Genomic DNA, 24,322 nt, shown 5'->3' with positions numbered 1-24,322 from the left:
ATTAGGTGGTGATAGGAGTCCATAGACCTGACAACTAGGACGCCACCATCCACCTTGACACATGAGATAACAGATCCAGTTGCATTGTTTATTGTTTCACCTTTCATATCCACGTACCACATAACCTAAACATCAGCCCGCTGAGTTTCTCGCCGGTTCTTCGCAGCGAGTCGCGATTCCGATCTGGTAGAGATTCATTCGCGAATCAGCTGCTCTTGAGTTGTTAGGCCTCCTTTGGAAGCGCTCGGGCAGCTGTTAGCAAATCCCACCGCTCCTGGCTGAGCCCTTGCTCGCGCACTTGTTCTGGTAAAACTGGAAAGGCCTCCGGGCCACCAGTAAATTCTCAAATATAAAAAAAAACCTTTTCATATCGCAACGCGCACTAAGCTGGGCCCGAAGCTCTTAATTAGATAGAATTCGGGCAAACTCTCGAGGTTAACAAAGCGTAGAGACACAACCTTGTACTTAAGTGAATAAACGATAATAAAATAAACAATATCGGGCTTCGTTAATTAACATTTTTTTATTAACTTAATAATTTTAAAACTATGACAAATTAAAATATTATCAAAAAAAAACTTTACATAGAGCACGTAATAAAAATTTAATTCATAGCAACTGCATGCAAGTTTATTATTTAAGAACAGCGAAAAATATTTTCAAACAAAAACACAATAATGACATTTGTATTATATTTTCTGGAAATATATATTTTTTTCATTTTAATTTTCATAAAAATATTGATCAGAGAATGTGATCGTTTATAATGGTAAGCTTGATGTATCACGTTGATTCAGCATCCCTGAAAGATCATTGAAAATGAATTTCGCTCATACACAGACGCAGTAATCATCTTGCTTGAGAGAGTTCTCCGCAACACTCTAGCCAAACGATGCACCAAACATATATTTAGGAGGCGACAATACTATTTCGACTGATAAAACCAATATTTGGTTAAACTAATCAAGATTACTTTCATTGTAATATTCATATTTCAAAGACTACCCTCGAATCAGAATCAGGCGTAATTTATTAAATGTAAATGTTCACGATTGATTTCCATGGTGAAGACATCGTGTAATAAAAATCAAACCCACAAAATTATAATTTGCGTAATTACTGGTGGTAGGAACTCTTCTGAGTCCGCGCGGGTAGGTACCATCACCCTGTCTATTTCTGCCGTGAAGCAGTAACGCGTTTCGGTTGGAAGGGCGAGGCAGCCGTTGTAACTATACTTGAGACCTTAGAACTTATATCTCAAGGTGTGGGTGGCGCATTTACGTTGTAGATGTCTATGGGCTCCAGTAACCATTTAACACCAGGTGGGCTATGAGCTCGTCCACCCATGGCCACGACCTGGTATCGGTACAAACACTCACTTCTCCTTAGACCTTCGTTGAGCGATCTTGTAAATCTTCCTCAACTCCAGCAGCGCTCTCATGATTACGACAAGCTGCTGTTCAAAGTCTTCAGACCCAGCGTCCACCGCCAGACCCTTCTGCTTGCATATCTTCACGTACAGGCTCCATATAGCCGACCGCACGTGGCTTAGCTCCACGTGACGCCTGGCTGCAGTCTCCTTCAGTCGATTCAAAGCCAATTCCCATTTTATAACTCGGCTTCTCACTTTGTCGTAACGCCACTGCAACGATAAGAGTTATTAGCTATAAACTACCATTTTACTGAAACAATTATGACAGTGTCATTTTGTTTTTGTTTTATTGCCTAAATGGGTGAACGAGCTCACAACCCACCTAGTGTTTAAGTGGTTACTGGAGCCCATAGACATCTACAACGTAAACGCCGCCACCCACCTTGAGATATGAGTTCTAAGGTCTCAGTTTAGTTACAACGGCTGCCCCACCCTTCAAACCGAAACGCATTACTGCTTCACGACAGAAATAGGCGGGGTGGTGGTACCTACCCGCGCGGACTCACAAAAGGTCCTACCACCAGTAATATCCTACTACGCACAATTTGGTAGGGCTCAACCTGGAGCTCAACCTGGAAGGACTTGCTAATACTAGTTCTAGTAAAAGCAGTGCTTCCCTGAAACTATTACTGGATCGGAATCGCGACCCAATGAGAAGATCCGGCGAGATAGTCAGTGGGCTGTTGCTAATTTATGTCATATTGGTTCATTGGTAAGCCCTGCGTTTGACGTCTGATTGATTTAAATTTAATTGCTTGTCTCGCTGCACATAGCACAAGAAGATGTTAACTTAAAGGTCAGTCACTAAAAGATTATTTACTGGCTAAAGAAAAAAATCCCTCACCCTCAAGTTAGCCAGGGTATTATTTAAGCCCATTATAAACAGCTTCTTCTCCTCAGTTAAAGCTGCTATTTCTTGTCGAGCATTCTCTAGCATCTCCAGGTCTCGCTCTTGACGGTCCGCTAGAGTGCTTTTAGCTGCAGCTGTTGAAATATTATCAAGTTATGACTACTCCAGATAATCCGACTCTGGAATGAACTCCACTACACAGGTTCTCGCGCTATGACATGTATTTCTTCAAACTCGCTCGAATGAAGTCCGGAGGGACAGGTGGCGGCCTAACTATGACTTTGGTATTACTTACTGATACCTGTTACTGACGGTGTGGAGAGCAGGAAACCAATTATTCCAATTGAGATTTCGGCCTTGTCTCAAGTCAGGATGCAGAATTCATATTGTAGTGTTAAAGGAATCCAATGGCAACCGAATATCAGGTAGGCGCGGAACCAACTACTGACTAACTTTAACGAAATGCGATTATGAACAATTTTTAACTAAAGGGAAGAAGGCTACCTTCCATCACATTGCTCAGTACAGTTTTTTTTTTCCTACCTAAGCTGGTAGCCTTGAGAGGCTATTCCAGCGTAACCTTAACTAGTAGGTGAGCTCACGGGGCTCAAACCTGACGACGTTGCTAACACGAACCCTAGCAAGAGCCGTGCTTCGCATAATCTACCACCGGATCGGAAACGCGACCCGCTGAGAAGATCCGGCGAGAAACTCAGTGTGCTGTGTCTGAGGGTTGGCACTTTGTCCGGGCCATATAAAGCCCAGGTGAGCGAAGCTGCGGGCAGATATATTTATTCGCGGAACTTTATTCGCTAAAACTTGAAATACGCTTGTCTAGTTTTACTTTTTTCATTTTTTTATTGCTTGCATGGGTGGACGAGCTCACGGCTCACCTGATGCTAACTGGTTACCGGAGCCGTAAATGCCGCCACCCACCTTGAAATATGAGTTTTGATATCTTAGTATAGGAACGACGGCAGCCCCACCCTTCAAACCGAAACTACTTCGCGGCAGAAATAGTCAGAGTAGTGATACCTACCCGTGCGGACTCACAGAGAAGTCTTAACACCAGTAAAAAAAACTTAAAAATGTCGCCTTAAATTTTTAAGATCCGGCAAAGTCTTATGCATGGTTGCGTTTCCTTTCACCGGTACCCACAGGACGGACCGGCTCGGGCTCCTTTACACTTTACAACTCACCCAATGCTTCGTATCTGTTCAAAACGTCTAAAGGTTGCTTGAATTCAGGATATTGATGGACCACTGCCATTAAATAATCCTAAAAAATGATGACACGTAATCAAACTTTAGATTCAACTTTTTTTTTGTTGCTTAGATGGGTGAACGAGTTCATAGCCCACCTGATGTTAAGTGGTTATTGGAGCCCATAGACATCCACAACGTAAATGCGCCACCCACCTTGAGATATAAGTTCTAAGGTCTACCTAGGTATACCTAGTTACAACGACTGCCCCACCCTTCAAACCGAAACGCATTACTACTTCACGGCAGAAATAGGCAGAGTGGTGGTGCATGGTATCAGTAGTTATAAATATTTTATGAACATATATGAGTAGAAGGGTTATTTTGATAATATCCTGAAAAGCACCCCACGCTTTTTTTACAATAACATAATTTTTTCGTACACTATTTTTAATTCAAATTTATTAAAATTTATTTTCTATTTTTTAGTTGGATTTTCTATAAAATTATAGCGTATTCTGTTTGTTTTTTAAACTATTACTTATTTTTCATTTTTTAGTTGAATTTCAACTTTTTCAATTTTCTTTTATTCATTTTTTTTTAATACAGAATTGTCATCAGTCCTTAATAAGTATACCAAATTTCGAGTTAATCCGACGTTTTGAAGGGGGTCAAAATCATGTTCAAAGATTCCGTTACCATACAAACATATAGGTATGCGTATATATACATACAGCTAATAAAAGCGTATTCAAAATCACTATCTCCTCTACATGTTTCAATAAAATAATATTCATTTTATTATTTACTTTAAATAATAGTTAGACTGGACCTTCTAGAGTTCTTTTAACTTTTATCAAATTTAAAAGGGTTGTACAAGACTTCTTATTTGTCTACCTCGTAAATCGTATAGTCTTTGACTTGTTTCTCCATCAACTCCTTGACTTCCGTCATTTCAGCGACCCGCAGTCTCATAGCGTCCGTTTCTCTTGTCTTCCGTTCGAGGACTTCAGCGTCAGCCGCCATTTTTCTTTCGGCGCGGTCACGTTTTTCTTGATTCTCACGGATAAACTATTGGAAACGCAATATCTATATAAATTGGAGATATTTGACTGTAGGTACTAGTGGTAACGCGTGAATCGGCACGGATAGGTATCACCACCCTCCCTAATTCTGCCGTGACGCAGTAATGCGTTTCGGTATGAAGGATGGGGCAATTGTTATACTGTAAAATTGAGATTCGCCGCTCAAGGTGAACAGTGGCATTTATGTTGTTGATGTCTATGTATTCCGGTAGTCATTTAACATCAAGCTAGCCGTAAACTCGACAGCGATCCTAAATTTTGCCTATTAAATGTATATTTACGTGTTAGCACATTGTTGTGCTGTGTCAAACACGAATTTTTAATTATTGGGATCTAATTTTAAACATTCCGTTTTTTTATATTGCCTTTGTAGGCAGACGAAAATACGGCCCACCTGATGGTGAGTGGTTAGCGTCGCCCGTGGACTTCAGCAATGCCAGGGGCAGAGCCAAGCCGCTGCCTAACGCAAATTAATTTATTGTTAGATGCTTCAAAATACGAAATAATATAATGCTCAATAATATAAAGCTCATGTAATGTTCGCAAGTTCTCTAATCACCTTATTAAAACTTATAAAAGACTCCTTGAGTAGCGTCTCCTTACTGCGCAATTCTTCCCACTTGCCGTTCATCACAGCTCTGTTATTTTTCTCTTCCTCCCTTTTGATGGCCAATTTTTCCTCTGCCTCCATTAAATCACGTCGTGCTTGTTCCATCAACACTTGAGGGGTAGGTCGCGCCACGTCCCATATCGGATATTTTCTACAGACCCATTTAAATATTATTTAATTCATTTTATTATTTACGAAAAATATATTCTTCTTTTTTTAAGTGATTTTGTATGTACTAACTTCCAATAACCCCTTTTGTGACTTTTGAGCTTATTTAAAGATATAGTATTGTTTTTGACACAATAGATAGAAAATTGTTAAGTGAATACGAGATTGTAATATTATAATATTCGGGGTTCTTAGCCATTTTATAAACATAGCATGTGAGGTCTTTTCCCGAAACGTCATAAACTAATATGTTTTAATACGAAAAATTTAATTCACGTAACTAAGCATAAATATTTCGTAGACCCGCCATACGATACAAAAGTACCCGTACTGGGGTCCCTTCGCTTTGGGTGGACCCTGGACGCCAGCTGGTGGTGGTAGGTTACTGGTGGTAGGACCTCTTGTGAGTCCGCGCGGGTAGGTACCACCGCCCTGCCTATTTCTGCCGTGAAGCAGTAATGCGTTTCGGTTTGAAGGGCGGTGCAGCCGTTGTAACTATACTGAGATCTTAGAACTTATATCTCAAGGTGGGTGGCGCATTTACGTTGTAGATGTCCATGGGCTCCAGTAACCACTTAACACCACGTGGGCTGTGAGCTCGTCCACCCATCTAAGAAATAAATAAATAAAAAGGTATTTTTTATTTGTCATTCACAGCGACCTGTGTTTTTTTTCAATGCTGATTCTAATTCATCGAATTTGTTGATCCTAAATCTTGTGATTCAGCTCTAGCCGACCGTTTGCCACAAAAAAGCTGTCAAGGATAAGGAAGGCAGTCCTGGAAAGCGACTACTCATGAGAGTTTGATTATTCTTACAAAAGCATACTCACTTTACCATGCTTGAGCTTTCCATCAGCGATTTAAAATATTCCGCCGTACATTCCACGGGTGGACCGTGCGGTATAGCAATAGGCGCCAAATCTTTTGTTGTTTTCTTCATTTCTGTTATTTTGCACTAGTTTGTATGAAAACAATGTTTTATTAAGTTAAATCAAATCGAATATTAAAATCTCTTGAATGAAGCTATATTTTGTTAGGTTGCTAGGCGCTAATAATTCTCTGAGAAGTGATCCATAGTTACAAAATTAATACTATTACAATAAATATACAAAATTCATCGATCGAATTGGAATTGGAAGAGGAATGGATTGTAACTGGAATTACATCAAATTGCAAGAGATAATAATAGTAAGGCTATCCCAACACCTAATATGTGGAAGAGAGAATGCATCACGTTGAAATTCCCAAAGTATTAAAATAAATGTAGTGTTTATCTATATTTCATTGAACTTATTTTTCTCATTTTATATTTACTTGTATCGCTTTACGTTTCTTAAATTCGTTTTGGCATATGAATTTATTGAAACTTGTCATATGAACTAGATTTCCTTTGTCAGTAAAACAAAACAGATCGTGCCTTCTGTCACTCATAGTTACATCAACTGTCACCATAGATTATACACTTAATATATTTGAGACTGTCACTGTCATTTTACTCGCGTGAAGGAAAATGATTAAAATGATCAACAAAATGATTTAGAGGTTACCTGAGTTATTTGAGAATTTCCGTATAATAACTATTCTCTCTCTGTAATACGCCGAACATATTCAATTATTTACACACATTCTGTTTACTGAAAACACTTAAAATTTCACCTAAACATAAAATGACGTTCGATATGTCTTTCTACACTGGCTTAAGCTGCGGTATTTGTATCGGCCTATCAATATTTGCGATTCGAAAGTACATGAAGATGTTTTCTAATGCCAGTGAAACTGTTAAAAAGGTATATTATTATTTTTATTTTTTTATAATTTACGTATATTTTTATCTATAAAAATAACTACAAAATTTTGTTAAATTGCCTTCCAATACTAATAAAAAATGTATATATTTGCAGTTTGTATCGAATGAAGAGTACAAATTGGTTCTAGTTGTCCGAACAGACCTAAGTATGGGTAAAGGCAAAATAGCAGCTCAATGCTGTCATGCGGCAGTCGGAGCCTTTGAGAAAGCACTAAAAAAAGACCCTGAAGGTTTACAAGCCTGGCAAATGACAGGACAGGCCAAAGTGGCCCTTAAAATAGACTCTTTAGAGGAAATAAAAAAAATTGCAGACAATGCAAAGAAAATGGGCTTAATCACATCTTTAATACGTGATGCGGGCCGTACCCAGATTGCACCAAATTCAATAACCGTTTTGGGTGTAGGACCAGCACCGAAAGACATTATAGACAAAGTAACCGGACATCTTAAGTTGCTGTGATAATTTGTTTTCAAAATTGGTTATTTTAAGTAAATTTATTATTTCCTACAAAAATGTTGACGTTAATCATATGGATGTAATTGTACGTACTTCTGAGAGTGTTCCATACAACCTTACACCATACACCTTGGATTACATTTATTCGTGACTTCTCTTAATATAAATGTGGCAGAATTGTAATGTAACCAAGCTACAAAGATTAGTCAGATCTATGGTATGAACTGGTATGGTATGACTTTTTTTATATGGCACAAAATCCTGGACCCTATGAGGTGGTGAAAAACATAGGACACCCTTGGAATGTGGTGCTGGAGAATTTCTTTTTGTTCGAATAACGTGAGCAGAATTTTGCACCAAGGAGTCCCATTTTTGAACAAATGAAAAAGGTCAAGCATCTTTTTTGCACAATATGTTCACATATCCTGGCTTTTTTGGACGCTTTCCTGAGGTGGAGATCTTTCTATTGAGTGCTTGGTGGTGCAGCTTAGGGTAGAAAGTGTGAGGCCACACAACAAATCTCCCATAAGGTGGACTGGTCAAGGCTGCAACAGATTATTCTCTACATACAAAGACCAGACATGCAGTTGGAAAAGAGTAGTGACACCAGGTAGCGGAACTCATCACTGAAAGCATGACAGCCACAACCACTCTGCCAAGAGTGTAGCAATGAAGGAGTGTGTTAGTGTAGAGTTCTAGAACTATTTTTGAGCATTGCTCATTGCACATTTTGAGCATTGCACAAGGCCTCAAAGTATGGTCATTTAATTTACTGGATTGTTTATCAACTCAACTACTCTTGTAGTTCCTAAAATAATTTGTAAAGAAAGCCAGCGAACTCCCTAGAGGTCATGGGATAATAATTCAAAAACTCCTCTTTGCTAAAAACAAAATAGATGCAGTTTTAGAACAGCGATTTACAGATTTTTTGAAGGCTGGTCATTGACCTACCTTATTCTGCTGTATTGTGAAAGCTGATTAAAACACTAGTTTTCTCAGCGTTTAAATAAAGTAGAAAAAGAAACATGTTTTGTATTGAATGCAAATTATATTTCATTTAACTGATATCAAATACAGTTGTTTTATTCACTTGTTTTTATGTAAATATCCAGTTGTTGATATAAACATTTGAGTAAACAGACTTCAGAAAAAAACGAATATTGAAAATAACCTTTATTATATTACATACAATTTACCTGCTAAATGATAAGACAGAAAAAAAGTAGTTTTATAGTAGTAATAGTAACAAACTATTAAACTAAAATGCATTTTTGGCAACACTGACAAATCAAACTTATGAAGTTATTTTTTAATTTCAGCAATAATATTGACCTTCACACATTTTATGTTACAAAGTAATCATATTAACAATATGCATTATTTAAATTCAAAATGTCAATGCTATCCAAACATATTACAAAAAACTTTTTCATTAAACTTCTTAGTGCCGGAGAGTAGAATATAAAGATCGGGTTTGAATTGGAATGTATCAGAACAAAACAGTTTTTCTACATTTAAAGAAGAGTCACTTCTGTCATGTATGCAGAGTTAGTTGCACGCATTTTCTTTTTCATACGACGATAATTTCAAAAGACATTGGTTTAAGGTACTTTAATATTAGGTGACTATGAAACTTGATAGCTTACAGAATAAAATACGAATAAAATATTATTTTTCATTTACCCTCAAAATAGTAGTAGTAAAAGTGGCTATAATTTTCACTCAAGTTGTTGCTAGTCATAGAATCAAATACACTACTAATGACTACTAATTGTATTTGTTGCAACTTTTCTTCAACAAATGTATAACAGAATAAATTAAAAAGTCTTCGCATTGAATCTAGTAAGAAATTAGTGCAAATCAAAAGTAGTCAATATGACGAAAAGGTTTCAGTTTTTTTTTTTTTAATTTACTGTTCTGTAACACTTATATAAAATAAAAAAAATTATCTTAACTTTTTTTGTGATATACAGCATATACCATTTACCGTTAAAACTAATACAATCAAATTCTATAAAATATAACATTTTTCAGCCTAAAAGTTTTAAACAAAGAACATCATAATTTTTTTCTTTTGCAATTTTAGGAAGACTGTTTGATTAAATTTAAGCAACCTTTTCAATTAATCACCAATATGAATAGTTGCAATCGCACGTAACAGATAAAAAAGAAACAAACAAAAATTTTAACATTTGGTTAGATAATGATTTAATCAAAACAAACAAGAATGTTGCCAATTTAAATATCTTATTGGTATATTAGGCGGTAGTTTATTCAATTTATGGATTACTATGCTGAAATAATTAGAACATATTATTCTTTACTAAAACGGGAATTTCTTATGTGTGTACTTACTAAAATTTAGCAAGCATAAAATTGACATGAACATATTGATTGATTTTATGTAATCATGTGGCAATTTTGTTCACATATTAACTCATAATAATGCATGTTGTACACAAAAATGTCATAACTAGTCCTATTTGCTGTTATAGTAATTAATCCACAAATCTAGTGCACTATATAATCTGGGCACTAGACTACATTCCAAATTTTTTTTAAATGCAATTTAAACAGAAAATATTTGGGCATAGTAGAAAATCCTTCTTAATTTTATTATATGTCAAGGTGACCACAAAAGTAGCACAGATTTATAGATTTCCAAAAAATCTAATAACATAATTTCAAGTTCACAATAACAAAATTTGTATTTGTATAAATGTAAAGTTTATTAAAAATCGGTGGTATACATATTTAGAATATTTAATAAATATCCAGTATATGTTGGTATTTTTAAAGCTCTGTCATCGTTTTAAGGCACACTTAGTTGCATTTATATTTATAGTAGGTACTCAAATAAGCAAAGCCCTAATTCTAAAATGGTAACCTCAGTGTGAACAAATCTCACTTATCGGGTAATTTTTTCCTTTTTTTTGTTTTATCATAGTATAGTTCACTGTAGGGCTTTTAGTTCGATCAGATTTTTTTTTAAAGTACATACTGAATATTAAACAATTTCAAGACATCAATATTTGCTCAATGACCAGATATACATATTATTATAAATACATACATAAAACCATAGACAATTTAACTGAAGTGACACTGGTAAAATATAAAAAATCTGAGAAATCACACTACCAAAAAAATAGGAATTTTCAAATTAGTACGCCAATAACAGATTTTTATACTATTGATATTTTTAATTCTATGAGCACAATGGTCGAATTTTGAATTTTGAACATTTACAAGTTTTTCGCTTTCATTTTATGATGGATAAGCCACTGTTTATGAATTCGTTTTTTTTATCAGTGATAACCGAATTATTTACTACGAACATGACCATATTTTTTTAAACTGGGTAGCATCTTTTGGTATTTGTTTCGAGATGTTTTAGGAAAATTCCTGAGTAGTTCCTAGTCTACTTGAGAAGGTTCTCCCCTGGATATCCTTAGCACTGGCGTAGTGGCTTAATTATTTATGTAACAGATGCTGAAGACATACTTGACTCAATTTTCAAAACTATAATATATGACTTTGATTCAATTTAAAAAAAAATTATGTCAACAATCAAAATTTGCGACCATTGTTATAATTTTAATTATAAATGTTAGTACAAAATTTTAAGTAGTAAAACCCTTAAGACACCTGGCTGTGGCAGTCGCCCAATGTATGAGATGCACCCATTCGTTGAGACTGTCGAACACCACCTGTCGTACGGTAGCGGTACCACCACAGACATTTAGTGAAGTTGAGGAAACTGTCGGCTCAACTATCATTCATTTTTATACTTTAGACAAAAGCCTTATAAAATCAATGTATTATCTATATATGACAAAATTGTTATTTTAGACATTCTACATTATTTTTTAATCAAAACAAATATCTTCCTAGCTTTTTCAATGACCTAGTACTACAAAATTAAGTACCAGCAGGTTAATTTGAGAAAAAATCGTATTTAAAAAAAAAAACTGGTTTCAAATCCTAATACGTAGCATAAACTTAAAACTAATGTAAAGTAAATTAACTCTAACAGTTCTTTACATATTTTGTATGTTACCATACATTTTAGTAATAAAAACTACGTCTTTCATTTAAGTATATAAAAATTAAATTGAAATAATTTTATAAAGTAAAAACTGTACTTAGTAAAAATTAACACAAAAACTAAATCTAAATACTTAAAATCTAAAATATATAAAAATGGTTTCTTCAAAATTGTGTTATTACTTACTTTACTTACTTATTAATAACTTTTATATTTAACCATAATTCAATTGTTTATAATAAATTTTGTTTATGTTGTGATTCCCGCAACCACGGCAAATTCGTAATTATTCGAGTGAATATATTTATTATCTGTGTTAATTATTTTACTAAATATATTTATAATCTGTATTTATTTTTCAACTAAATATATTTATCATTATCTGTGTTAACTGTTTCCTTTTTTTTACATTAATTTACGCTGCTGAGCTTTCTTTACCTTCCAAGTTTAACATCACAATTTTAATAAAAAAAATTTAGATAAAAAATAATGTACTTATATAATGTAACTTAATTAACAAAATTAAAAACAACAAAAACATAATCTATCTAAAATTATTTACCACTACATAATAGCGTGATCAATAAATTGTCACAATTAATATCTTTTTATGGCAATCGATCGTAGACATCACGTATAGTGAAAAATTCGATTAATATTTTTTCAATGTTTACATTTAAATAGACAATAATGGCCGGCCAGCAGAGGCACAGTTCTCGGAGAGCCAATTATTTCCTCTGAGCAAGTGAAGTGAATATATTCGAGGAGAGTAGTCTAATTTATGCCGAGCTGGGCCAGGAACCAGGACCAGGGTTCTCGAGTGGAGATCGCACATCTGAAGACGTAACGTGATACGCCCCCTGGCTAGGTGGTGCGATGACCTCCGAACGGTAGCCGGCAATAATTGTATGAGGAGAGCCGTTGACCGGACTCAGTGGTGTGGATTGGGAGAGGCCTATATGCAGCAGTGGACGACTGTGGGCTGTTGATGATGATGATGGGTCAGGACACTGGTGATTCTCAAGGGGTCCATCGAGTGGCTTCATAGTCCCAGCACCCTTTGCCTTCAACAACCAAATCGCACTGTACGTAATGTCATACAATCGGAACCAGCTGACGTGTGTCAGTTGCATTCAAAAAGCCACTTTGATCAGTAGATCTTCATTTTTTTTATTGCCCTTATAGGCAGACAAGCATGCCGCTCACCTAACGGTGAGTGGTTACCGTCGCCCATGGACTTCAGCAATGCCAAAAAGAATTCGTATATGTTCCGTATCGATTCCAAACACATACCGTCTCTATTCGCTGGCATGTTTCGTCGGTTTGGCGTCGAGCGTGTCGATGTACTGTCGGAGGCTGGCGACGCGACGCTGGTAGCCGTCGGCGGCGAGCTGGTCGTGCTTGTGGAAGTGGGCCGCCTGCTCCATCATGCGCAGCATCACTTCCAGGCCGGTCCTCACCGTTTTAGCTCCGATAATTTCCAGCTGAAACGATGTAATGTCGTCAAGCGCCAGTCTCTCGTTGGACGCGCACCATAGACATTGCACATACTGTTACACCGGTAAAAGTAACGCCATCTATCGCCGAATAGTCGAACGAATATTGAAGGACCTAGAACGCTCGAGAAGTACTATTGTCAGATAGCGGGAACTACTACTAGGGATGTGTGGAATATTCTCGATAATTCTAGGGATGAGGTATCGGCTATAAAAATGTTGTAGAGATGGCACGCAGTCAGTCAATAATCGGAACTACTCGAAGCGATACAGCGGAACAAGCGAGTTGAGAGTTTTAAAGTGTTTGCTGAGTGTTTTAAAGTGTTCAATTGTTGAATAGTTTTTAGTTGTAATTCGGTAGAATTTTATTTATCCCGAACCGATAATTATTGCAACTTATTTATTGTGCGACGACTCGACACAGACTAAACTAGGCTAAGCCCGCTACACACTGTTGCACGTTTACTCTTCTTTATTATAATAATAAAAAATTAATTGACACTCTTTTTCCGCCTCGCTCATTCAACTGTCTTCACCATCTTCCTTTCTTTCTGGCGCTTTCTTTTCCCTTTCTTACAATTTTCTCTCACTCACATCTTAACGCTCCATAATCTTTCATACGTTCCGTTCTTACCAATTCTATGTATATATTAAATATATTTATCTACTGTATATATTATTTTTGTAACAGCAGTCAGCGGCTGCAGAAACAGGCTGGATCGTAGTAACTACTCCATTTTGTCTTTCCATAGACACATTACTTGCACGACGTTACCCACTTGAGACTTGAGGTTTATGTCTGAATTATATAGTAATTTGAGGTCGTGTTAAGTGCAATGGTCCAGAGTTGGTCGGAGCGCGAGGACCCACCGGCGGCAGGGTGAGGGTCTCGGCGTCGACGGGCAGGTCGCCGACAGTCTCCAGCTTGATCTTCTTGAGGAGGCGCGACTGCGCGGGCCGGGGCCGCTTCCTCGCCGCGCGCGCGCCCTCCGCCTCCTCGTCCTTGCACATGTCGCGCGCCGTGCACGAGCACACCCGCGCGCCCACCGTCTGCCGCCCCAGCACCGAGCCGCTGGAACCGAGGACCATCTAGGGTACACTTTGAGAAGGCGGCGCGACATGAGAACCCTCTGGTCGTGGCCGCTGGAAACTACATACCCGATCCTGTATACCAGCGGTCGGGGAACTTTTTTAATTAATTATTATTCCAAAATATTTTTGTGTAAGTTGATATTACCCCATGGCGAAAAACAAACAAAAAAACGAAATCGCTTCTTTTTAGCATCTTTCATATTATAGTCCCCATGATAATTTTGAAAAGAAAACAATAGCTAAAAATTTAACGATTCTAAAGAAGTAATATATACTTTTTACTCACAAAAGTTTCATTTTTACCCCCAAATTTCATTTTACCCCATTTGGGGTAATTTACCCCGGTTCCCCGACCGCTGCTGTAGACCGAATGGTAAACAGTCGATGTCGGCCTTACCACGTCATTACGGATCCTCCCGATCCATTAACGGTGCTTTTAGATACCTCAAGCACCGGTCACCGTTCGAATTAACCCATAGACACAGCCCACTGAGTTTCTCACCGGATCTTCTCAGTGGGTCGCGTTTCCGCTCCGGTGGTAGATTCTGCGAAGCACTGCTCTTGCTAGGGTCAGTGTTAGCAACATTCCGGTTTGAGCCCTGTGAGCTCACCTACGTCAGGGTGAAGCTGATATAGCCTTTCAAGGCTATTTCGACAGTTTCGTTCACCGGTCGCCCGGGGGAGGCAGTACTCACGAGGCGCTCTCCAGCGTGAAGATGACGGCAATGGAGCGGCGGTTGATGCCGGTGCTGCAGGAGTTCTTGCAGACGAACTTGAAGGCGTGCGTGCAGGGCTCCCGGCCCGGCTTGGGCAGCTGCACTAGCACGGAGTACCAGTAGTCGGGGTCGTCCGGGTGGCCGCAGTACTGCACGTCGTTGGTGCCCAGGGGCCGCGACGAGCGCAGCACGTTCTCCGACACGACGCGGTCTTGGCCTGGGGGGGACACGGCACGTGAGCGTCTCGCAGATGTGTCGCCAACAGTAATTAACGCACTATAAAATAGTTTTATTAGTTAAAATATGAGTATTATGGCGGGTAGGTAGCCATCATACAACACAAGATATTTGACATACGTCACTATCAAACCAAACTCTGCTATGTGCAAAAACTCTATTTTGAATTAACGAGTAAAAACATTTTCGTATAAAATTTTATATGAAGGTGAATTTTTAAGAACTATATCAAATGAAAGCTATAGATAAATATGGTAGATAAGGCTGTGATCTGTGATATAGTAGATAAGGCTGTGACGAAAAGGTCAAAAAGTAAAAATCTCAAAAACTGCACATCGCAGATTTTGGTTTGACAACGACGATATGCCTCTCTTACGACATTTCCAAGATGAGCTTGCCTATATACAATTTCCGAACAACAACATTGGGACTACTGAGCTCGGTGGAAGATCTTCCCTTCGTCGTAATTTCCACACTGGATTATAATAAATATTATATACATAATATATTCAAGTAAATGAATTATAATACTACCACCACAGTATTATAATTCATATTTGGAGCAAACATGTAGTTTGCACAATTACACACAATATATTCAGAATGAACAGTAATTAGGAAAACTAATTTTAAGATATCGAAATAATTCTGCAGCCAACTGTAAATATATGTACTATTGGAATAGAGCAAGCCCAGAGTATCTTCTTCAGAGGTTCGTGTCTCAATTGTTGAACTGCATTCTTAACCAGTAATTTCTGCATGACTATTCACCGTTAAGAGCTTTTTAATATCGTAGAGAAATATGAACGAAGATACCTTTATCGGAACTGCAGAGTTTGTGCTGGATGCATCTCTCGACTCTCTTCTCGGCCTGGGACTCGTCCTCGAAGACGACGGTGGCGCGCACGTACATCTGCGTCACGGCGAGGTCCACCAGCTCCCAGTTGAACTGGACAGCGAAGTCGGTCTCCATGTTCACGTAGATCCGGTTCAGCTTGTGCGAGAACTGAAGGAAACCAAATTATTAGTGTTTTTTTTTGTCCTTGTAGGCTGGTGTAACTGGTGGTAGGACCTCTTGAGTCCGCGCGGGTAGGTACCACCACCACCACGCCTATTTCCGTCATGAAGCAGTAATGCGTTTCGGTTTGAAGGGTGGGGCAGCTATTGTAACTATACTTGAGACCTCAGAACTTATATCTCAAGGTGGTTAACCGATCTAAGCAATAAGAAAAAGGCTGACGAGCATGCGCCCCACCTGATGGTGAGTGGTTACTGTCGCCCATGGACTTCAGCAATGCCAGGGAGAGAGCCAAGCCGCTGTATCTTCGTGTATTACTCTGACTTTCCTGTTTTATACAACGACTACCCCACTGCCCGAACCGGAACACGCGACTGCTTCGCAGCAGAAATAAGCGGGATGGTGCCACCTGATATGAGTGACTAGCCTAACAAGAACCCGGGGTTCAAGTCAGGGTGGTGGATGGTAATAACTCGTAAAATTTGAAATAATACTAAGGGTGGGATCTGTTGAATACTGAAAATTTTACTTAAGACTATCCTACCCATTGTAGACAAATGCAAGATTCCTTTCCAGCAGCAATGAATATGGCTGGACAAAGTGCCACCTGCCCACAAATTTTTTTAATGCAAATTTACCTTTAAAAGATGATTAGAGTCGAAGTAACTCACCAAGAATTTCTTCTTGTGTGTATCCTTGCTGTGGATTTCGACGCTGAAGTTGTATTGCCCGGGATCGTCCTTGCGAGGCGGCGGTCCTCGGGGTCCAAGCTGAAAAAGAATAATTTATTTTCTTATGAGTTCTCATGAGCCAGAAATAAATGTTATTATCATTATAAATACTAGGGGTTAATTTTTTAATTTGCAACACTTTTTTCGTGTCATGCAAATTCACTTGACCATATTTTGCCCAAATTCTCTTATTCATATACTGTTACAGGAAAGTAATTAAATCTCCCTAAATTAGAGGACTTGTATATTAAATTATTTAACAAACATTTTTTTGACTTCCTATTTTAAACACTCAAAGCTCTCTACTTATAAAATATGATAAGATTCAGAATTGCTGCCACACAACTTTGGCACTTTGAGATACTTCATATTTTAGAAATTGTATTTTCATTTATATCGGATTCATATTCTACAATATTTTATTTAAGAAATCAATCATTTTATTTCGTGCAGTGTAAAGTGGCTTTAGTATAAATGATAAAACCCAAAAGGAGATTATGATATGAAAATTTTTTTTTTCAAAATCACCACCTGGTCGCAATTTAGCCCCGTTGAGAAAATCCAGTGAGATATTCGCTAGGCTGATGATATGTGTCTGTGATAGCTGAGCTGCAATACAACACAAGACGAGAGAGTATGGAGAGCAGAGGAGAAAGCGTTTTGATTACATGACTAGACAAATATTTATATTTTTTTAAACATTAAAATTTTTTAATCATTAAAACATAGAAAAGTATATTATTATAGAGACCATTAGCAGACACCACTGGTATCTTAAGAATCTTAAAGGGATAAAAGCTACTTACAGAAAAGGAATTGTTCGAATTGTTAGGCACATCACTGATTATGTACGGAATGTCATCTAGCACTCCAATGTCAACTTGATCGTGTATCCCCCCTCTGAAAATGGGTATGTGTATATGAAGACAAATGGTTGTGGGGCCGAAACAGCACAATGAAAATAGTGGAAGTGAGTTCACCCAGCCATATAGAAGTCTTAGCAATCTCTACTTGTCGAATTGGTGATACATGATAACTTTGCAGTAAGGCATACTAATCTAACACAATTTAGACTTTGAACTCAAATGAAACGTTCAGGAGATTTAGGAGTTTTTATATCCAACCTTTATTTTTTTTTTCTTAGATGGGTGGACAAGCTCACATCCCACCTGGTGTTAAGTGGTTATTGGAGCCCATAGACATCCACAACGTAGACGCGCCACCCACCTTGAGATACAAGTTCTAAAGTCTCAGTATAGTTACAACGGCTGCCCCACCCTTCAAACCGAAACGCATTATTGCTTCACGGCAGAAATAGGCAGGGTGGTGGTACCCATCCGCGCGGACTCCCAAGAGGTCCTAACACCAGTTTTGATTTTTATTACACGATGTTATTCCTTCACCGTGTAAGTCAATCGTGAGCATTTGTTGAGTACGTATTTCATTAGAAAAATTGGTACCCGCCTGAGGGATTTGAACACCGGTGCATCGCTACAACATGTATGCACCGGACATCTTATCCTTTAAAAGTGTTCCATTTACAAGTGTGTTGATAAAATGATATGTTGTAATAATCTCAGAGCTGAAAACATTAAATTTATATTCTTGTCTGCAATCTGTTTCGAACATAACACAGGAGATTTGGTTGTACAATGTGTAACATTTACACAACGTGTAAGTATAAAACCCCAAAATAAATAGTTTTAGAATAAAGCATACTTGCACATTAATCAAAAAGTCCATTTTCTATTAATAATTTTTAATACTTTTATTGCTTAGAAAGGTGGACAAACTCACGATTTATCTGTACAAGCTGGTGTTGTGTTTACACAGGATCATAAAGATCATAATATGAACTACATTACACACCATGAGGCCAATTTCAATTGTTACAACTGCTATGTCATCCTTCAAAAGGGAAGACTGCTTCACAGTAGATGATTTTTTTTCCCTATTCCAGTTTCAGATGGACAGGTCACAGTAGAAATAGAAGGGTGATGGTACTGTAGTATATTAATGAGGGTACATACTTATGATGAACTGACTGATGACTGAATGATGAATGAAAGATGAACTGACTTATTATTCGATATATGTAATTCAGTTAATTAATTAAATAATAAACTGTTATAAGCTCATACACTGGTAGGCTAGAAATACACACTACCAATACTGAAAATCATCTTGTTATACCTCAGTCTTTTTCAGGCTCCAGTTGAATAGACCAACCTAACCAAATCGATGAAGCTATTGGTCACATTATTCTAACTGTGATTAACACATTGAATACCATATTAAAGATCGCGTATTTTCAGTCAGGCCATGGCGTTCACAGGTGAGCCTTATCTCACTGAACACTAGGCCCACCGGTGGATCGAGACGCATTCAATGTGTTAAGATCATAACTGTAATCATTGTCTAGAGCAATAAAAAAGAGACTAAACATAATTTCAAACTCCTAACACACAGATATTCTTTATACATGCTGAAACTTACTGAAACAGTGCTTCATCCGGTATAGTGTTCAAATCAATGTTCACTATGTCATCTTCGCATGTGGCAACCTCAAGAGATGTCATGATTTCGTGTTTCATTTAAATAATTAGAGAGAACTGAAAAAAACTATTGTTGTAGCAGCAGTCATTTTCAGAATATTTAATTATACATAGCAGACTCTTTGCCTACCTAGTGTGAAGTGGGTACAGATTCCATCGACACCACAACACACTGCTGCAGTACAGATCTCTATGAAGAACCAAACTAGACAGGGTTAGCATAAACATAAAGTTCACTATCTCCAATTCAGCAAGGATATCTGAAAAAGGAGAACAGATTTCACTTTTGTTAGCTTATTGTGAATCTGTAATACACCTTAATATAACACCTTCTTTTTTGTCAATTTAAAGGAGTACATAAAATTTATAACCATACAGCTGTTTAACTAAACATATTTACTATAAATTGAGAGATACCTCAAACCTTGTGCCTCACATTGGCACTTTAAGTTGGAGACATATAGATAAGATTTTCACCACACACAGTAGTAAATGAATCTTCAGTATTAGTCGATCTGATTTTCTAACTGTATAATTTCAGTTAATTTGAAAAACGTACACTAAGCAATTTTAATTTAAGTTTAGTTTTTAAATTTTTGTATCTTAAACTATATACATATACAATTTTTATTTAATTTATGACACAAATATGTCTTCCAGCAGTTCCAACTTCCACTATAATTTGCTTTCAGTCACAGTGGGACAGTTTGTTTCCTTTAAATTATTTAAGCACATCTTCCGATCGGAGAACATAGCATGGCGTAATACCCGTTCATTTTGAGAGGTTCAACTTTTGTGTAAAATAAATTACTAATTTGGCATTCACATTTAAAGAGAGAGTTTTATAATTTTATTTGTTTGTTTCAATTTACTGTGATTAGATTAAGGCGAACAATTTGTGTTTTAGTTGTGTTAAAATCTTACATCCAACCTCATTGTATTCGAACTTAAAATACACGTACTCTAATCACTTTATTCACAGGAATTAAAAAAATTATAACATAAATACTATGTATATGTTGTATTTAAAACAAAATAAATATTTTGTTTTCGATGAATTAGTAAAGAATTTATTATTTCGTACCGTAACTTATACTAAAAGTTATTATTGGTACAGGTCGTTCATACACTCAATTAATATATTGTGTATAATCTCAAATATATTTAGTGTATAATCTATGGTATACTCTATGAAGTCTACAGAAGGGATTTATTCTATTACCTATCTAATTTTTTTAAAGGGATTTTATGACTAGGTAACAAATTTTTTATTTTTTATTTTTTTATTGCTTAGATGAGTGGACGAGCTCACAGCCCACCTGGTGTTAAGTGGTTACTGGAGCCCATAGACATCTACAACGTAAATGCGCCACCCACCTTGAGATATAAGTTCAAAGGTCTCAGTATAGTTACGACGGCTGCCCCACCCTTCAAACCGAAACGCATTATTACTGCTTCACGGCTGAAATAGGCAGGGAGGTGGTACCTACCCGTGCGGACTCACCAGAGGTCCTACCACCAGTATTTACGCAAATTATAATTTTGCGGGTTTGATTTTTATTACACGATGTTATTCCTTCATCGTGGAAGTCAATCGTGAACATTTGTTAAGTACGTATTTCATTAGAAAAATTGGTACCCGCCTGCGGGATTCGAACACCGGTGCATATCGTTCAACACGAATGCACCGGACGTCTTATCCTTTAGGCCACGACGACTAAGACCTTTAAGTCATGTCTTATTTTTATTTTTATTCTTAATTTTATGAAAAATGATAATATGTAGTGAAATGAAATGAAGATGATTAATTTGAGACATTAATCAACTGAGATGAAATTAAATGAAATGAGATGAGATGATATGGGATAGGGATCCTGTCGGGATGGGTTTCCGCCTATTCAGCCCTAGTAAGATGTGCTCCGTGAGGCTAGGCGGTGCACTTGATGGACGCACGAGTGTTTGGCGCGGAACCCAAACTGCTCATCGATCAATATCTTACTGGACGCGACGAAATCCCAGAGGCGTTTACGAAGGAGTCGTTCGTATAGTTTGCCTATCGCCGGGAGGAGACTGATGGGGCGGTAGCTCGCGGTTTCGTTCTTTGGTTTGCCCGGCTTGTGTATGCCGATAATGTCAGTTTCTTTCCACGCCGCGGGAAAGATGCAGTTCGTCATAGTAGCATTTAAGATGGTGGCCAACATTATTATTAGTTGGTCTGGTAACATTGTTAGCGCACGATTGTGGATGCCGTCGAAGTCGGGAGCTTTCCGTGGTTGCAGGCTAGCAATCGAGTCCTTAACCTCGGAAGTGGCAATGGGGGGTAACGCGTCCGAGGGCGGCAGGGAAGAACTCCCTGTCGACTAACTAGGTGTGTTCGGGGTCCGAGTATTGAGTGCTGGTGGTGCACTGCTCTTGCAGTGTATCGGTCAGCAGCTCTACCTTGTCATCGTCATCGAAAGCCGCTGGTTGACCTGAGGGGCGTACTAGCGGCGGCATAGTGACGATAGTTTCAGACTTGAGGGTCCTAGCTAGTCGCCAGTATACTTGGTGAGTGGGCGCGAGTTCTTCTAAGTAACTACCCCATTTCTCATTTCGGGCATCCCTTAGATTAGCGGATTTGACCTCCCGCTGTAGGCGCCGCATCTGAATCTGGTTTGAATCCGTGGGAAGACGATCGTAGGCCCGGATTGCCGCGTTCCTGACTTTTAAGAGAACTCTAAGCTCGGGGGAAAGTCTGATGCGGTAGAAGCAGTCCTCCACATCGACTTGTTTTGAAGACCTTATGATCGCGGTCGAGACGTGTTCGGTAAGGATGTTTATAGATTCGACTGTGTCCTCGGGTGATGGAGTTGAATCCGGGGCGCAGGGAGGATTGGTGGAGCGGCATCAGCTAATTTGAGTGGGCGACCGAGCTGCATGACGACAGGTCGGTGGTCTGAGTCGAGGCATCTCAGTAAAATGGTGGTCATTTACTGAGATTTTTTCAGTGGACTTTTTGGAAGATCCCGAGAAGTTACGTCCAGCGGCTTTGTTTCATTTTCTCACATTTGTGCACTGTCACAGATATTAAACAGCTAATAAACCACCGTTATTAGACATTTAAACCTAAAGAAACACTAAATAGACAAAATAAAACAAATCACACAACTTCACTCCTCGCGTTCCCGCCACAAAGTCGTGTATTATCTATGAATGACACAAACCACAGATTAGTAATAGACTTTAGTTTGTCACAATATAATTACTAACTCTATGGTCACAATAAAGCTTTAAAGCTCCATTTTACTGTTTTTCTTTATTCTATCTGTTGACTATTTGATTTGATACCTACATTATTATCACCTACTAGACACGCAACAAAATAATATCAGTAGTATATTTATTTAACATATTTTATTGTTGATAAATCAAATCCTCTATATTGGTATGACAGTGAAATTATATTCGCAATACGGTGTCTTTTTTTTTAAAACGCTCGTCAATTTGCAAAACTCTCAAGGGTATTGATGCTTCTATTTTGTATTTATTTCATAAGTCATGGATATGTTCAGAGTAATTATGATTTTAGAAAACTACAAACAAGTAAATAATTAAAATAAACAAGTGAATTATGAAAATAAAAATTACGTGGGGCTACTAACTTCAGGGCCCTTTTTATCTCTTTGGGAAAATTACCTCTCGACTTATCTGTTAAGAAACGGTTACCAGAGGCTTTAATTAGACATCAAAATATCTCACCCCGTCCACCTTGAGATCTATAGTCGAAATTTTAAGTTCACTTGAATAATATTATTCCGCGTGCCTCTCTATGTACTATGTACATAAAAAATAACTTTTAATGTTACCGTAAGTAATATTAACCAGAATTCGAATAGAAATACATGAGTATCTTTATGCGGTATTCTGATTGCATTTTGTAATTCTTACGGTTAGTCATTAAAGTGGCAGTAGTGCCTGCGCCAACTGCTAGCTTTGGGGTGGTAAACCACAACTTTTTAGTCAGTACATTAATTTTATAAAATCACCGACAATAGCATAGGTTTGATAGATTCTCTATGTGTATGTGTTTTTTGGTTTTACACCAAACTTTAATTTAATTAATAAATTAAATTTAAATTGCGTTCATTTCAAAAACCGCAAAAGCCACCACCTACCTAGAGATATGAGTCCTAAGGTCTCCGTTTACGCAAATTATAATTTTGCGGGATTGATTTTCATCACACGATGTTATTCTTTCACCGTGTTAGGCAATCGTGAACATTTGTTATGTACGTAGTTCATTAGAAAAATTTGCAGTACCCTATCCAGTATCCCTACCAGTGGGATTCGAACACCAGTTGCACCGGGTGTCATCCTTTATTCCACGACGACTTTTAAAATAATAATTAATGTTTGAAGTTATAATTTGAAGTATTCAAGTATTGCCATAAATTAAAGTGCAGTAGGGATAACCATTATTCCCTAAAACTATCGAACTTAAAATCGAATGCAATTGAAGTTAGAAAAACCAATTCACCACAAAATCGAAGTAAAGAAGATCGATTTATCAAACAACTTTTTTCAAATAAAATAAGATAAATGATAAAAAAAACACTCACAAATGAGTACATAGAAGAATTTAATAGAATGCAAATGGCACAATATTAAACAATCAACAAGAACTTTGATCTGTCGATCTTATTTATAATTGCAATCTTTTCAGCATAGAAATTTGAACATTGTTTTTCTTTTGTCTTATATTGATTCACTGGATGAATTCATTACATATTTACGGTTGAATGATCTAACTTTTAAGAAAACAAATCGATACCTCGATC

The 24,322-nt window shown here is 37.5% G+C and overlaps 3 protein-coding genes across 8 annotated transcripts; 1 reads left to right on the top strand and 2 right to left on the bottom strand.

Annotated features, from left to right (window-relative positions):
- Positions 1-507: 507 nt before the first annotated feature.
- Positions 508-6,626, bottom strand: LOC114240432 (coiled-coil domain-containing protein 42 like-2). The gene is made up of 7 exons (XM_028170965.2): positions 6,179-6,626; positions 5,129-5,330; positions 4,382-4,555; positions 3,482-3,560; positions 2,277-2,416; positions 1,380-1,642; positions 508-802 (listed from the first exon to the last, which is right to left on the bottom strand). Exons 1-7 carry the CDS (start codon positions 6,286-6,288, stop codon positions 784-786), a joined length of 987 nt encoding a protein of 328 aa, XP_028026766.2. The 5' UTR covers positions 6,289-6,626; the 3' UTR covers positions 508-783.
- A 179-nt stretch (positions 6,627-6,805) lies between these two features.
- On the top strand, positions 6,806-8,684 carry LOC114240433 (peptidyl-tRNA hydrolase 2, mitochondrial). The gene is made up of 2 exons (XM_028170968.2): positions 6,806-7,135; positions 7,250-8,684. Exons 1-2 carry the CDS (start codon positions 7,016-7,018, stop codon positions 7,613-7,615), a joined length of 486 nt encoding a protein of 161 aa, XP_028026769.2. The 5' UTR covers positions 6,806-7,015; the 3' UTR covers positions 7,616-8,684.
- An 88-nt stretch (positions 8,685-8,772) lies between these two features.
- On the bottom strand, positions 8,773-20,678 carry p53 (transcription factor p53). 6 transcript variants are annotated; one of them, XM_028171097.2, is made up of 10 exons: positions 20,590-20,678; positions 19,636-19,765; positions 19,447-19,562; positions 17,757-17,850; positions 16,891-16,989; positions 16,018-16,207; positions 14,944-15,181; positions 14,027-14,228; positions 12,954-13,144; positions 8,773-12,724 (listed from the first exon to the last, which is right to left on the bottom strand). In XM_028171097.2, exons 3-9 carry the CDS (start codon positions 19,542-19,544, stop codon positions 12,959-12,961), a joined length of 1,107 nt encoding a protein of 368 aa, XP_028026898.2. In that variant the 5' UTR covers positions 19,545-19,562; positions 19,636-19,765; positions 20,590-20,678; the 3' UTR covers positions 8,773-12,724; positions 12,954-12,958. The 6 variants fall into 6 exon arrangements, with proteins under 6 accessions (XP_028026898.2, XP_089589915.1, XP_028026900.2 ...); XM_089733789.1 differs by having other exon boundaries at positions 8,773-12,642; XM_028171099.2 differs by having other exon boundaries at positions 20,468-20,646.
- Between the last annotated feature and the right edge of the window lie 3,644 nt (positions 20,679-24,322).

This window comes from Bombyx mandarina, chromosome 16, assembly GCF_030267445.1.
Source record: "Bombyx mandarina strain Sakado chromosome 16, ASM3026744v2".
Classification (NCBI taxonomy): Eukaryota; Metazoa; Arthropoda; class Insecta; order Lepidoptera; family Bombycidae; genus Bombyx; species Bombyx mandarina.
The sequence above is the reverse complement of the archived record's forward strand: the minus strand, read 5'-3'. Positions and strand labels throughout refer to the sequence as shown.

Coding starts and splice junctions, on each gene's coding strand:
- LOC114240433 (XM_028170968.2), top strand. CDS start 7,016: ATGACGTTCGATATGTCTTTCTACACTGGCTTAAGCTGCGGTATTTGT. Junction 7,136..7,249: donor CCAGTGAAACTGTTAAAAAG/GTATATTATTAT, acceptor ATATATTTGCAG/TTTGTATCGAATGAAGAGTA.
- LOC114240432 (XM_028170965.2), bottom strand. CDS start 6,288: ATGAAGAAAACAACAAAAGATTTGGCGCCTATTGCTATACCGCACGGT. Junction 5,331..6,178: donor GAAAGCTCAAGCATGGTAAA/GTGAGTATGCTT, acceptor ATGGGTCTGTAG/AAAATATCCGATATGGGACG. Junction 3,561..4,381: donor AAGACTATACGATTTACGAG/GTAGACAAATAA, acceptor ATCATTTTTTAG/GATTATTTAATGGCAGTGGT.
- p53 (XM_028171097.2), bottom strand. CDS start 19,544: ATGAAACACGAAATCATGACATCTCTTGAGGTTGCCACATGCGAAGAT. Junction 16,990..17,756: donor ATTCGAACAATTCCTTTTCT/GTAAGTAGCTTT, acceptor ATTCTTTTTCAG/CTTGGACCCCGAGGACCGCC. Junction 14,229..14,943: donor TTCACGCTGGAGAGCGCCTC/GTGAGTACTGCC, acceptor CCTCGGTTCCAG/CGGCTCGGTGCTGGGGCGGC.